This window comes from Macadamia integrifolia, chromosome 4 (assembly GCF_013358625.1).
Source record: "Macadamia integrifolia cultivar HAES 741 chromosome 4, SCU_Mint_v3, whole genome shotgun sequence".
Classification (NCBI taxonomy): Eukaryota; Viridiplantae; Streptophyta; class Magnoliopsida; order Proteales; family Proteaceae; genus Macadamia; species Macadamia integrifolia.
The window spans coordinates 37384289-37398308 of NC_056560.1; the positions used below are offsets into that span (position 1 = coordinate 37384289).

Below are 14020 nucleotides of genomic sequence, written 5' to 3' on the forward strand. Positions count from 1 at the left end.
GGAGGAAAAAGGATCAACTGATATTTTCATACAAAATTTGATGGGAGAAGTTTGTATTTTAATCAGTTGTTGACAGAATTTAGAAACAAAAGACAGGACTGCCAGTGTCAATCAGAAAGCTGCTCCACCAAAATAGTACCACCATTGCCTTATTCCAGGAGGGAAATTGGGAGGGAAGGAGGGAAGGGGCGGGGGGAGAAAAAGAGAAAGAACATTGATAGGAAAACAAATAAACAAAATAAATTCTGTAAGCATGGAGTCATCCAAGTGAGACTAAAAACAAATGGTACAGATACATGTTACATGGATCTAGTTTTGAATCTACTGACAAACAGTTATAAGCATCATCTGCTCAAGTTGCCTTCTTCTTGTTACCAAAGAGTAATCCCATTGAGTAGAGGTTTCCCTTCTGTGCAGCAGCTTTAACTCGATTCCCACCAATCTTGAGGCAAAAAAATAAAATAAAATAAAATATTTGCATTTATTATAGAAGCAGCCTAATTTAAAACAATGGTAAAATTTAATCTTTACAAATGCAACTCAAACAAATAGAATGTGAAATTGAAATTGGCAGAATAGAAACCAAAAACTTATATTCGAATTGAGAACAAATCAGAACTTCATCATGCAAGCATAAGAGGCAGAAAAGCGATCGAGTATGTTGGTCATCTGTCATTAAAAACAAAATTAAGGTGATACATCTGCCCCCTTACAAATACACGAACTTGCAAAAGGGAATGGAATTATGCTACACCATTGCGTTTAGAATGACGAATGGAAGGATTCCACCGGTCTGTGCCCGGTAAACAATGAACAGGGAACCCCAATTAATTTTCATCTTAAAAACATTTCTCAAACTTTTGCTTTGACCAAACTTGTCACATTGGTTACAAAGTTCAAAAAATACATCTAGGTATCCTAGTCTTATCCATGCGCATATCCAGCATCTCTGTCACTCTGATATGTCACTTGAATCGACCTTCCAGATATGCTCACTGCTACCAATACTTGACACCTTGTTTGACAGATTGGAATATTAGGGTGATGCATAAGTGTTGACTTTCTGCATAGAGACATCTACCAGAAGGTGCAAAAATTCCAAGCGCTCATTGATGTATGGTTCATATTCAGATATCCAAAAGCAGTAGGCAGTCATGTGCTTTACGGGTTTCACGTAACGCCACCGCCTTAATGGCTAAAGCAACGCCTTACTGCGCCTTATGATGCCTTGCTACGCCTTAGGACCAAGGCGGACACCTTTTATGTTTTTGTTTATTATTTTTTTATTTTTTTATATATTACCACAGATTCCATATCTTTTGTTGTGATTGGCAAGTCTATGGGAATTCTGTACACTTGAGAATTATGGAATCAAATCAATATAAAGTCAAAAACCACACTTTGGTTTAACAAATCACAAATCGCAAATTTTTTTTGGCTATTTTCTTCCTCTTTTGGGAGAACTAGAGCACCAGTGTTCCTTCCTCAAGCCATTTCGGCTCCGGCAAGGTACTATTTTTCTTCTCTTTTTTTTTTTTTTTTTTTTCCAATTCTTTGTTTATTGAACGGAGATCTCTTTCTCATCTGTTTTTTCTTCCTTCTTTCTTTATATTCCTGTTCCCTTAATCCATTCTTCTCTTCCTTCATTCTTCTTCCCATTCCAGTCTTTCATTCTTCATCTTCTTTCTTGGTTTTCTTTTCCCATTCCAGTGATATTGACCTTAGTTGCAGCCATAATCGGACTGATAGGAGTAGAATAGTGGATGACCTTAGGGACTCATTTTAGCATCATAGAGGTAAGTATAATAAATACTTATATAAATTGTAGAATCGGGGAAAATTAGACTTGTACCTGAGGGTACAACCCCTTCTTTGTCTATAGCAAAATAGAAGTCCTAGTTCATACATGCGTCTAAGTAAACTAAGTCCTAGTCCTGGTGTAATAACACTTCAACACTCCCCCTCAAGTTGGTGCATGGATATCACGCATATCCAACTTGGACAAAATAAAATGAAAAGATTTACAACTAAGTCCCTTTGTGAGAATATCTGCTAGCTGATCTTCACTTCGCACAAAAAGAATATAGATCAATCCTTGCTCTAACTTCTCCTTGATAAAATGCCTATCAATCTCGATATGCTTGGTACGATCATGCTGAACAGGGTTATGTGCAATACTGATGGCTAACTTATTATCACAATATAATAACATCGGCACCTGGATTGACACACCCAGGTCATGAAGGAGACCTTGCAAACAAAGTAACTTGCAAATCCCATGTGCCATAGCTCGAAACTCAGCTTCTGCACTTAATTTAGCCACAACTGACTGCCTTTTACTGTGCCACGTAACCAGGTTACCACCAACAAATGTACAGTAGCCAGTAGTAGAGCGACGATCGTCTAAAGAGCCTGCCCAATCAGCATCAATGTATGCCTCAATCCTCATGTGATCTGTAGGAGAAAATAAAATGCCATTACCTAGGGCTGTCTTTAAGTACGTAAGAATCCGGTTCACAACATCCATATGTCATGAATAGGGATCATACATGTACTGACTCACCAAACTTACCGCATGAGCTATGTCTGGTCTTGTATGAGATACATATATGAGTCTTCCAACCGGTCTTTGATACCGACCCTTATCAATAGGTTCACCTTCCTTGCTTTTGAGATGAGAGTTAGCCTCAATAAGAGTATCCAACATACCAGTCTCTGAGAGGAGGTCCAAAGTATTTTCTCTGGGAGAGAACAATACCCTTGGTTGAATGTGCCACCTCTATGCCAAGAAAGTATTTCAGTCTTCCTAGGTCCTTGATCTCAAACTCCTTACCAAGATAGGCCTTGAACTTAGAGATTTCATCTGTATCATTACCAATAACAACAATATCATCCACATATACAATCAGCACAGTAATCCGATCACCCACAATTTTAATAAATAGTGTATGATTAGCATTACTTTGTATAAAGCCAACAACTATCATGGCCTAGTGAAACTGACCAAACCATGGCCTGAGAGATTGCTTCAATCCATACAGAGCTCTTTTCAGTTTACACATCTTGCCTTGTGTTTCTGAACTAGAGTATCCAGGTGGAATATCTATATACACTCCTTCCGTCATCTCTCCATGAAGAAAGGCGTTGTTGACATCCAGTTGTTGTAGCTCCCGTCCTCGGTTCACTACACAGGAGATGATAACTTGGACTATATTCATTTATGCAACAAGTGCAATGGTCTCCTGGTACTCGATCCTATAAGTCTGAGTAAAGCCCTTTGCCACCAGTCTAGCCTTGTACCGATTCACAGTCCCATCAGCATTATACTTGACTGTAAACACCCGTTTGTAGCCAATTGTTCGCTTTTGCAAGGGAAGAACCACTAGATCCCATGTGTTATTCTCGTGAAGAGCTCTCATCTCTTCATTCATTGCCTCCTTCCACTTAGGTTCTATATTTTCCACCTGCCAAGTTTTAGGAACAGAAATAGAGGACAAGGAGGACACAAATGCAAGATATGATGGGGAGAGAGCATTATATAACACCACATTAGAGATAGGATGTTGAGTACAAGTTTGATTGCCTTTTCTATGAGTAATAGGAGCATCAAGAGACTGATCAAAAGTGAGGGGAAAGATTGTACCTGGAAGAGAGGACTTAGGATCAGGAAGCAATAGAGTAGCAGTGGTAGTATGAGTGGTAGTTTCAGTTCTTTTTTTTTGAGAGAATAGCTTTATCACTGGACCATCCTGTGTTTTTTGTTGAATCTACGGGTCCTCCTGAATGGGAGACTCCTGCTCCTGAATTGATGGCTCCCCCTGAACAATAACCTCTGGACCAATGGGAGCCTCCTGCTCCTGAATTGATTGCTCCTCCTAAACAATAACCTTTGGACCAATGGGAACCTTTGAACTAGTAGTCTGTATTCCAGTATCCCTCTAAGTATCACTATCATTTATGGCAAGGTGTAAAGGACACTCAAAAGTAAGACTGAGGAACCATCCATATATTCCTTCCCATTATCAGTGCACAGTCCCATCGTCTATGGTATGATAGCCCTAGTCTGATGAATTATCCCATGATCAACCAAGTAAGACTGAAAGGAACCATCCATATATTCCTTCCCATTATCAGTGCACAGTATCTTGATTTTAGCATCAAACTGGATCCTAACCATGCAATGAAATTCCCGAAAGCACTGAAAAACCTCTTATGATGCAATAAATAAATCTAAGTAGAATGAGTATTGCAATCAATAAAAGTAACAAACTATCGACAGCTAGAAACAGAGACACGACGGGTAGGTCCCCAAGCATCAGAATTAATTAAAGCAAAAGGAACAATACTTCTATTATTAGAAAGAGGATAAACATTCCGAGTTTGTTTTGCTAAAACACACGCATCACAAATAAACTGGTCCATAGTACAGTGTTTAACTAATGCTGAAAATAATCTAGATAAAGTGCCACATGGGGGTGACCTAGACGTCGATGCCATCCCAAAAGTTCAAAGAGTGCGAAATCAGATGAAGTGTGTAGAGCCCGAGAGAGACCAATGTCTAGGTAATAGAAACCACCACTCATTCTACCATTGCCAATCGTTACCCTTGTCACCAAGTCCTGAAACACACAATGAGTAGAAAACTTAGGAACATGTAACACAGAGGATAGTAGTAATGAAGGATAATACCGAATAGGACCCAACCCAGCAATAGGTGAGAGGGAACCATCAACAATGCGAACTTAGGTATTACCTAAAGAGGGACAATAAGTAGAAAAGAAGGTATGTAAACCAATCATGTGATTAGTAGCCCCAGAGTCAATTATCCAGGACTGGGAGGCTATAGTTACACTAGGACCACAAACAATAGTACCTGAGAGGGCTGAGTGGGAGCTAGTGATTGTTGGGAGAGAAGAGGCAGCAGCAGCAGCAGTAAAGGATCCCATCTGAGTTAACATACGACGAAGTATAGCACATTTCATCAGTAGAGAAGGATGCACCTACAATAATGGAGCTAACATAACCAACTGTGGTCTCGAACTGATTTGCCTAAGTGGGCTTACCACGACCCTGATTATACCTAAGAGAATTATGTGACGTCCATGAAGCTTGCAACAAGTCTCCTTTGTTTGACGCTCCTTGCCACAAAAGTCACATTTAACAACTGGTTTGTTGGAAGAGGATGAAGTACTAGGTCGGGAACCTGTACCAGTAAAAGAAATAAGAGTGGATCGATCCTGAGAAACAAACTGTCCCATCTCAGATCAACATTGTTACTCAGCCTGAATGATTAAATAGGCTTCTTCAAAGGTGGGTGATGGATCACGATTAAGCACATTAGGATTAAGCACATTAGGCCTAATCTGATCACATTCCACATTGAGACCTACCAGGAAATCATAAATGTGGAGCTCCTCCTCACGCTTCTTAAGCCCAACAACATCAGCATCACAAACAGGTTGATAAGTCTCATAATAATCAATCTTATTCCATATACCCTGCAAATCAGAGTAATATTGAACCACAGAAAGCTCTTTCTGAGTGCTCGATGAACCTTCTTCCTCAGTTCAAAACACTGGGAACGCTTGCCCACGCAAGAATAAGTGGCCTTAATGGCTTTCCAAATCTTAGCAAGAAAATCAAGTAACATATTTGTCTGAGCAATAGAAGACATAGAATTAATAAGGTAGGATATTACCATCCAGTTGGTAGCATCCCATTTGTCCTGAGTAGGACCTGCAGTAGGAGGGCGTACTAAATCACCAATGAGAAATCCAGCATAACCACAACCAGCAATTGATAGGTAGTAAGACCGAGACCAAATCAGATAGTTGCTTCCATCTAACTTGATGGTGCTAGTAGGGAAGAGAGGGTAATCATGTCCAGAGGAATGGCCCCCGCTTCCTGAGTAACTGATATCCTGGAATCTTCAGATGCCATAGGTGCATGTTCAACAAGCAATCACAAGATAAGACGACCAAGCCAGAGCTAATGAACCATAAGAAACGCCAAGACAAAGGCCCCTAGTAGGAGAACACTCACCACTGAGGGAGAGGAAAATTTTCCTCATTCATAGAATTTTTTTTTTTCTTTTACTACCACATGTGGTAAGTTTGGTTTAGGTGTAGGGGTAAGTTAATTTGTCTACAAATAGGTTTGGTTTGGTCAAGTTGGTGTAGGATTGGGTAAATTGGTTCAAGAATAGGTTTGTTTTTTGTCTAATTGGGTCGGTTTAGGGATTCTGTTAGGATGAGTCACGAGAGAATTCACGATGGAGGGGTCTTCTTGTTTTTGTCGGTAGGCGAGGCTAGAATTTTGGTTCTCGGTGGAGGTTGCAGGTAGAAGGAGCAAGGATGGTTCTTGGTGGAGGTTATAGGCGTTGGCGGAATGATTGCAGGGATTTGCAAGAGGTTTCAGGCGAGAGTTACAGGTTCAGGCAGAAGGCTTAGGCAAGAGATTTGCAGCAATAGGATCATTCGATCGCAAGGTGTAGGTTGTTGCAGAGATGGGTGCAGCGATGGTTAGCGAGGTGTTACAGCAAGGTTCGCAAGGCTGTCGGTGAGGTTTGGTCACAGGTTTTTTCGAGGAGTAATGGAGGGTAGGGGACTATCGGTTTTGTTGTAGGCTGCAAGTGACGGTGAGGGTTCAGGTCACTAGTTGCAGCGGTGAGGGTTTAGATCATAGCAGACGGAGGAGGAGGGTTGGGATTTGGATCTGGTGATCAGACCACCTCTGATACTAGTTTATACATGAGTCTAAGTAAACTAAGTCCTAGTCCTAGTCCTAGTGTAATAACACTTCAACATATTTTAACAGCCTTCTTTTCTTTATATTTATAATTTTGTTTCATAGTTGTATTATATGCTATGATAAAGATGAACTTACTTAGTTTATTCACTTTATTGATTTGTTTTTCTTATGAATATCTTGCATTGGTATGAATCCTTAACCTTTATTTAGCATATAAGTATAATTATATAATTTTTAATATGCTATTTGTGCCAAATAAAATGGTTACAGAAAAAAAAAAACCCTAGAATGCTTTATTCGATAAGGCGACACCTTATGCCCGTCCTATCGCAAAAGCGTTTCGGAAGACCCTCAAACGCCTCGGTCGCCTTTCCGCTCTAATAACTATGATTATCACATCCTTACAGGTAGCTAAAAGTGCATATTCTTAATAAGGACAAGATTCTGTTGTATTCTGTATGTGGTTCATGTAAGAATCACACCCAATCGTTTTGGTACTATAATCTATCTTGACATGTGTATGACACATACTCGGCATAGGCATGAGTTTTGTAGTCTTCCCATCCTTGAAAGTGGTTCACATATATATTTAATTTAGATCATTTCAAATGCAAATCTTGTTGAAACCTGAAATACATATTTTCTTTTAGCAATCCAAGTACCATGCTACCTTGAGCCATGAAAACTCAAGTGGTGAGATACCTCAAAGAACTGTCCAGATAAATGGTAGGAGGGCATGTGCATCTTTGTTGTAAATTTCCAATTGTTTCGCAAAGATTTCAGTATTAGTCCCCTCACAGAAACGTTACAGTTATCAGAAACTATTCATTTCGGTCAACTTTCGAACATTTATGAAAATTGCACCTGAAATTTCCGAAATTTCAATTTTTGGGCTCGACCTGATGCAGCAGTGCTCCGATGGATTGACCCAAACCTGCTTCAGGACCCGGACAAAACCCAGATCCAATTTGGGTTCCAAGTTACTAATTTGGATTCAAAATTAATAGAATATTCTAGGATTTTATTTTATTTTGAGAATATTTGTTATCTTTTATTTTAGGCTATTTTGGGGTAGCTATCAGGTAAGTAGAAATTTCCAATTTTAGTTTTATTGTATTTCTAATTTATTAGACTTTAATTTAGGAAGCAATTAGGGTTCTCTATTTCATTCTTGAGAGTTTTTATTTTGATTTAATATAAGTAAGGCATGTAACCCAAGGAATAAAGTCAGTTGATTATTGAAGAATTGAATTTGGAGAACCCTCCGTGGCTGTCTCCCCCTCCCCCCCCCCTCCTCTCTCTTAATCTCTTAATCTGTGAAATCACTCCCTTCCCCCTCTCTCTCTTATCTCCTCCTTGTCCAGCGAGACACCAAACCCCCCTTTTCTCCTTCTTCTCTGCAACCTCCCTACCTCTCCTCGTCTCCTGTCTTTCTTTCTCCTTTCTCTTTCTTCTTTATGGTTCTCTGTTTACTCTGATCTCAGCAGTCCAGCAAGGGCTGTACTGATGACTCCACCCCCCCCCTTCTTCTTCCTCCTCCTCCTTTCCTCTCTTCACGGTTCTTTATTTTTTTTTCCAAGTAACTGGCGGTAACAGCAGTCTTCAAAAATTGCTTCAGATTCTCAAGTGGGCATCGATCTGACCTGGGATTTCTAGGGTTGGTTTACGACTCTTGGGCCACCCAAACCCAGGAGTATTGACCTCTAAACCCCCCTTCTCAGGTGTGTTTTCTTACCTGGAACCAGTCTTGGGTTTGGTTTTACCGTCAGTGAGAGTTCAGACATTCAATACCCTCTCTTCCCTTACTGTTTTGGGTGATCATTGACTGCATCCAAGAGGCATCTGACCTAGGAACCTTGCCCTAAAATATGAGATCCAACAGAGCTCTAATCAAGAAGTTCTCTTCTTCAAAGCTGCAACTGGTTTTCCGCTACTGGTTTCCAAACCAAGGTTGAAGATGACTCCGATCCCTTCCTTGAATCGTAGGTTGAAAACTTTAATTGCTTATGTCCATATTGATGCCCCTCCATCCCCTCCTTATTACAGTTTTCCATGGAGAGTTTGCCATTCCTGGTTTGACCCTCAACAATAAATCAAATTCCCATTGTAGGAATTTCTGATTTATTACCAAAAGTGCCATTGCCCCTTATGAACTTCTATTTATTTACAGGATTGCCACTTGATTCTAATCATCATCATAATCATCATATTTACTGTTTTGCCCCTGATCTTAGAACTAAATTGCTTAAGTTCTTAAGTGGGCCCACACCCATCCCAGTTGGGTCTTTTGGGGCCCACCGGCCCCCGCATTATCTGGTATCAAAGTAAATTTCCTATCAACTTGTTTACTCCAATGGTTGCTTACACCACCCCCTCATCTGAACTGTGGACTCAGTTACTTCGACAAAATGAAGAGATGTTAGAGATGGCAAAAGTTTTTCAAGAAGAAAGGGAAGCATATGGGATACAAAGGGAAGCACAAGCTGTTACCCTCCAGGACATTAACACAAGGCTTGATGCTCTAGAGTCACATATTCGGAAACTCGACGGACAGCAAGGTCACGTTGCTCATGACATTCTGAAACACCTCAAGAACCGTGCCCCCATCTAGAGACCATTACATTACGCTTTGCTATTGATGTTGAAGATGAACGGGACGATCCGATGAAGGATGCTTCTAAAGAACTGACCGATGGCCCGATCTCATTTGTGAAGCCCCACCACCTGATTCCGATCAAAGATATCATTTGTTGACGACCATCAGAAAATCGTGACCGTTGATCACGATGTGCACTGGATCTTTAACTCTTTGGAGCCATTGATCAAGGACGTTGATCGAGTGGTGTTGATTCTCTCCTTCTATAAAACTCGTGGATGAGTTTCTCTAAACAACAGGGGAGTTGATGCAGCAGCGCTCCGATGGATCGACCCAAACCTACTCCAGGACCCAGACCAAGACCCAGATCCAATTTAGGATCTAAGTTACTAATTTGGATTCAAGATTAATAGAATATTCTAGGATTATATTTTGTTTTGAGAATATTTGTTATCTTTTGTTTTAGGTTATTTTGAGGTAGCTATTAGGTAAGTAGAAATTTCCAATTTAGTTTTATTGTGTTTCTAATTTATTAGACTTTAATTTAGGAAGCATATAGGATTCTCTATTTCAGTCTTGAGAGTTTTTATTTTGATTTAATATAAGTAAGGCATGTAACCCAAGGAATGAAGTCAGTTGATTATTGAAGAATTGAATTTGGAGAACCCTCTGTGGCTGTCTTCCCGCCCCCCTTCCTTCTCTCTCTTAATCTGTGAAATCACTCCCTTCCCCCTCTCTCTCTTATCTCCTCCTTGTCCAGCAAGACACCAAACCCCCCTTTTCTTCTTCTTCCCTGCAACCTCCCTACCTCTCCTCTTCTCGTCTTTCTTTCTCCTCTCATTCTTCTTTATGGTACTCTGTTTCCTGTGATCTCAGCAGTCCAGCAAGGGCTGCACTAACTCCTCCACCCCCCCCCCTTCTTCTTCCTCCTCCTCCTTTCCTCTCTTCACGGCTCTTTATTTTTTTTTCAAGTAACTGGCGGTAACAGCAGTCTTCAAAAATTGCTTCAGATTCTCAAGTGGGCATCGATCTCTCCTGGGAGTTCTAGGGTTGGTTTACCACTCTTGGGCCACCCAAACCCAGGAGCATCGACCTCTAAACCCCCCTTCTCAGGTGTGTTTTCTTACCTGGAACCACTCCTGGGTTTGGTTTTACCGTCAGTGAGAATTCAGACATTCAATACCCTCTCTTCCCTTACTGTTTTGGGTGATCATTGACTGCATCCAAGAGGCATCTGACCTAGGAACCTTGACCTAAAATATGAGATGCAACAGAGCTCTAATCAAGAAGTTCTCTTCTTCAAAGCTGCAACTGGTTTTCCGCTACTGGTTTCCAAACCAAGGTTGAAGACGACTCCGATCCATTCCTTGAATCGTGGCTTGAAACCTTTAATTGCTTATTTCCATATTGATGCCCTTTTCAAACCAACGTGACTTGATGACATGTTGGATATGATGGCCAACTCATCGATCTTCTCGAAGATCGATCTCCAGAGCAAACACCACCAAATTCGGGTTAGGCCTGGAGATGAGTGGAAGACAACCTTCAAGACGAAGGATGGTCTTTTCAAGTGGTTAATCATGCCTTTTGGCTTGTCAAATGCACCTAGCACCTTCATGAGAATAATGAATCAAGTACTTCAACCATTCATCGGCAAGTTCTTAGTGGTATACTTTGATGACATACTCATCTACAGTAAGACCCCATCTTCCCACTTGGATCACTTACAGAAGGTTTTTCATATGCTTCTACAAGAAAAAACTCTATGTCAACCTCAAGAAGTGCATCTTCATGAGTGATCAAGTCATCTTCTTAGGGTTTGTTGTATCAGCCCAAGGAATATCTGCTGACCCTGAGAAAGTGAGAGCGATTGTAGAGGGCCTCAGCCAACTAATGTCCATGAAGTGCGAAGTTTTCATGGCTTAGCCACTTTCAACAGGAGGTTCATTTACCAGTTTAGTTCCATTATGTCTCCTATCACGGACTGCATGAAAAAGGAGTTTCAACGGACTAAGAGTGCTACAAAGGCCTTTACTGAGATTAAAAAGCTTATGAATGAGGCCCCCATCCTACGCCTCCCAGATTTTTCTAAGGTCTTTGAAATGAACTTTGATGCATCTGGTATTGGAATAGGTGGTGTCCTAGGACTAGGACAAGGACACTCTGTTGCCTACTTTAGTGAGAAGCTTAATGAAGCTAGGCAACGATATTCCACATGCAATAAAGAATTCTATGCGGTTGTCCAATCATTGCACTATTGGCGACATTACCTTCTACTGCAAGAATTCGTTCTATTCTTTGACCACCAAGCTCTGAATGCCCAAAAGAAACTAAACCAAAGACATGCTAAGTGGATCGAGTTTCTCCAAGAGTAGATCTTTGTACTCAAGCATAGACCTGGTGTAGAGAATACCGCTGCAGATGCACTAAGCTGGGTAAACATGTTCCTTAGTCGCACAAATGCTAGGAGTCGGGCTAGTGTGTTGCTCTAGACCATGAGTGTAGAAGTTGTAGGATTCGAGCGAGTCAAGGACTAGTACCTCACCTATCCTGATTTTAGTGAGTCGTTCACTTCCTTGAGTGTAGGTAACCTTGTCAGTCACTCGGACTACCTACTCCGGGAGGGCTTCCTTTTTAAAGGAAGCAAGTTGTGCATTCCCAGGACCTCACTCCGAGATTTCCTAATCTGGAAATTGCATGATGGGGGAGTCGCTGGCCATTTCGGTCGAGATAAGACCATCACCCTCGTTGATGACCGATTCTTTTGGCCAGGACTGAAGAGGGATGTTGCTAGAGTTGTGAGTCAGTGTAGGACATGCCAGACTGCCAAACAACAAAAGCAGAACACGGGTTTGTACACTCCCCTACCCGTTCCCTATGCCCCTTGGCAAGACCTTAGCATGGACTTCGTGCTTGGTTTGCCAAAAACTTCAAGAGGCTATGATTCTGTTTATGTGATTGTAGATCGTTTCTCGGAGATGGCCTATTCATCCCATGCTACAAGACCTCTGATGCGTCCATAGTAGCCAAACTTTTCTTTAATGAGGTTGTCAAGTACCATGGGTTGTCCCTCACCATAGTGTCCGATAGGGATGTTAAGTTCACCAATCATTTTTAGAGGACCGTATGGCGGATGATGGGCACTAAGCTTCGTTTCTCTTCAACTTTACACCCTCAGACTGATGGTTGGACTGAGGTTGTCAATAGGAGTCTTGGAAATTTGTTGCGTTGGCTCATAGGAGAACACCTTACCAATTGGGATCGAGTCGTTAGCCAGGCCGAGTTTGCATATAATAACTCTAAGAACCGTACCACTGGTCTGTCACCCTTTGAGATTTGTTCAAGATACCAGCCCTGGGCACCCATTGACCTTGTCCCAGTTGTGTCCAGTTCTAGGATCACCTCGTCAGTCGAGTCTTATCAGCACATACATGATTTGCATGCAGGTATAAGAAGATAGATAGCACTGAGCAACGATCAATACAAGTCAAAAGCGGATGTGCATAGAAGGCTACAAGAGTTTCAAGAGGGAGATATGGTGATGGTTAGAGTCAAACCACAGCGTTTTGTTAGGGGAAAAGCCAGTAAACTACACGCTCGTAACACAAGTCCTTTCAAGGTTCTTAAGAGGATAGGTGCCAATGCCTATGTCCTTGATCTACCAGCTAATATAGAACTCAGTAATATTTTTAATGTGGAAGATCTTGTCCCATACCATGGTGCCTCCACCATTACCCCCTCTATCCTGATGACCTTGAGAACGTCCCTTTCACCCTTGATGATACCGCTGAACCAACCCAACTACTTCCCCTAACCTCCTTACCACCTGTACCTAAGGTCACGAGGAGAACTGAAGAAGTTGAAGAAATCCTTGATGAGAGGATTGTATCCACACAGAGAGGAGGTTCTAAAGAGTTTTTGGTCAAGTGGCATGGACGTCCGGAAATTGACAACACTAGGATCACAGTGCAAGAAATCCAACAACTAAACCTAGATCTACTTGAGTACTACATGAGCCATAATTCACCGTAGGTGAATTCTTCCAAGCCGGGGAGAGTTGATAGAGACATCCACATGTGCCAGCAGCGTAGGCGCAAGACCCAGCCTCATGTGCATTCTATTTGGCTGGAGGAAAGTCTCACAGAGGAAAACTAGAAGAAAGAAGAAAGAAGAAGGAAGAAGGAAGAAGGAAGAAGGAAGAAGGAAGAAGGAAGAAAGAAGAAAGAAGAAAACAGAGGGAAAGGGAGAGAATCGAACCAGCCTTCCCAGCGCTGGGTTCGATCCTCTCTCCTCCCAATTGGCCAATCTTTGTGGCCCCCACCAGATCTCTTTTTATTTTAGTAGTTTACTCTATTATGTCTTCCTGTTTATTGTTTGAATAATTAGAAACTAGATACTATCCTATTTTTCTTTTTTTAGAAAGTTTCTTTATTTCCGAAATATTTGTTCCTAGGATAATCTTTTCTTTTAGTAATTTCCTCCTTATTTATGTAAGGCCATTGGCCACAATTTCAATTAATGAATGAATGAAGAATTTTGAAAGAAAAGAACTCCCCAACCCCCCCCCCACGATTCCTCGCTCTCGCTGCCCTTTCCCTTTTCTTGCCTCTCACTCTCGCCCCTCCTCTCTTTCTCGGTCTTCTCTCTCACCTTGCCTCTCTTTAACTCTCTGTC

General features: G+C 41.4%; 1 protein-coding gene across 1 annotated transcript in view; it reads right to left on the reverse strand.

Moving 5' to 3' along the window:
* LOC122075591 (dehydrogenase/reductase SDR family member 7) overlaps window positions 1-14020 on the reverse strand; it is a 90387-nt gene continuing 76367 nt past the window's right edge. The window contains exon 12 of the mRNA XM_042640664.1: window positions 1-442. Within this exon, the coding sequence (XP_042496598.1) occupies window positions 353-442 (90 nt within the window). The 3' untranslated portion in view covers window positions 1-352. The remainder of the gene's footprint in view (window positions 443-14020) is intronic.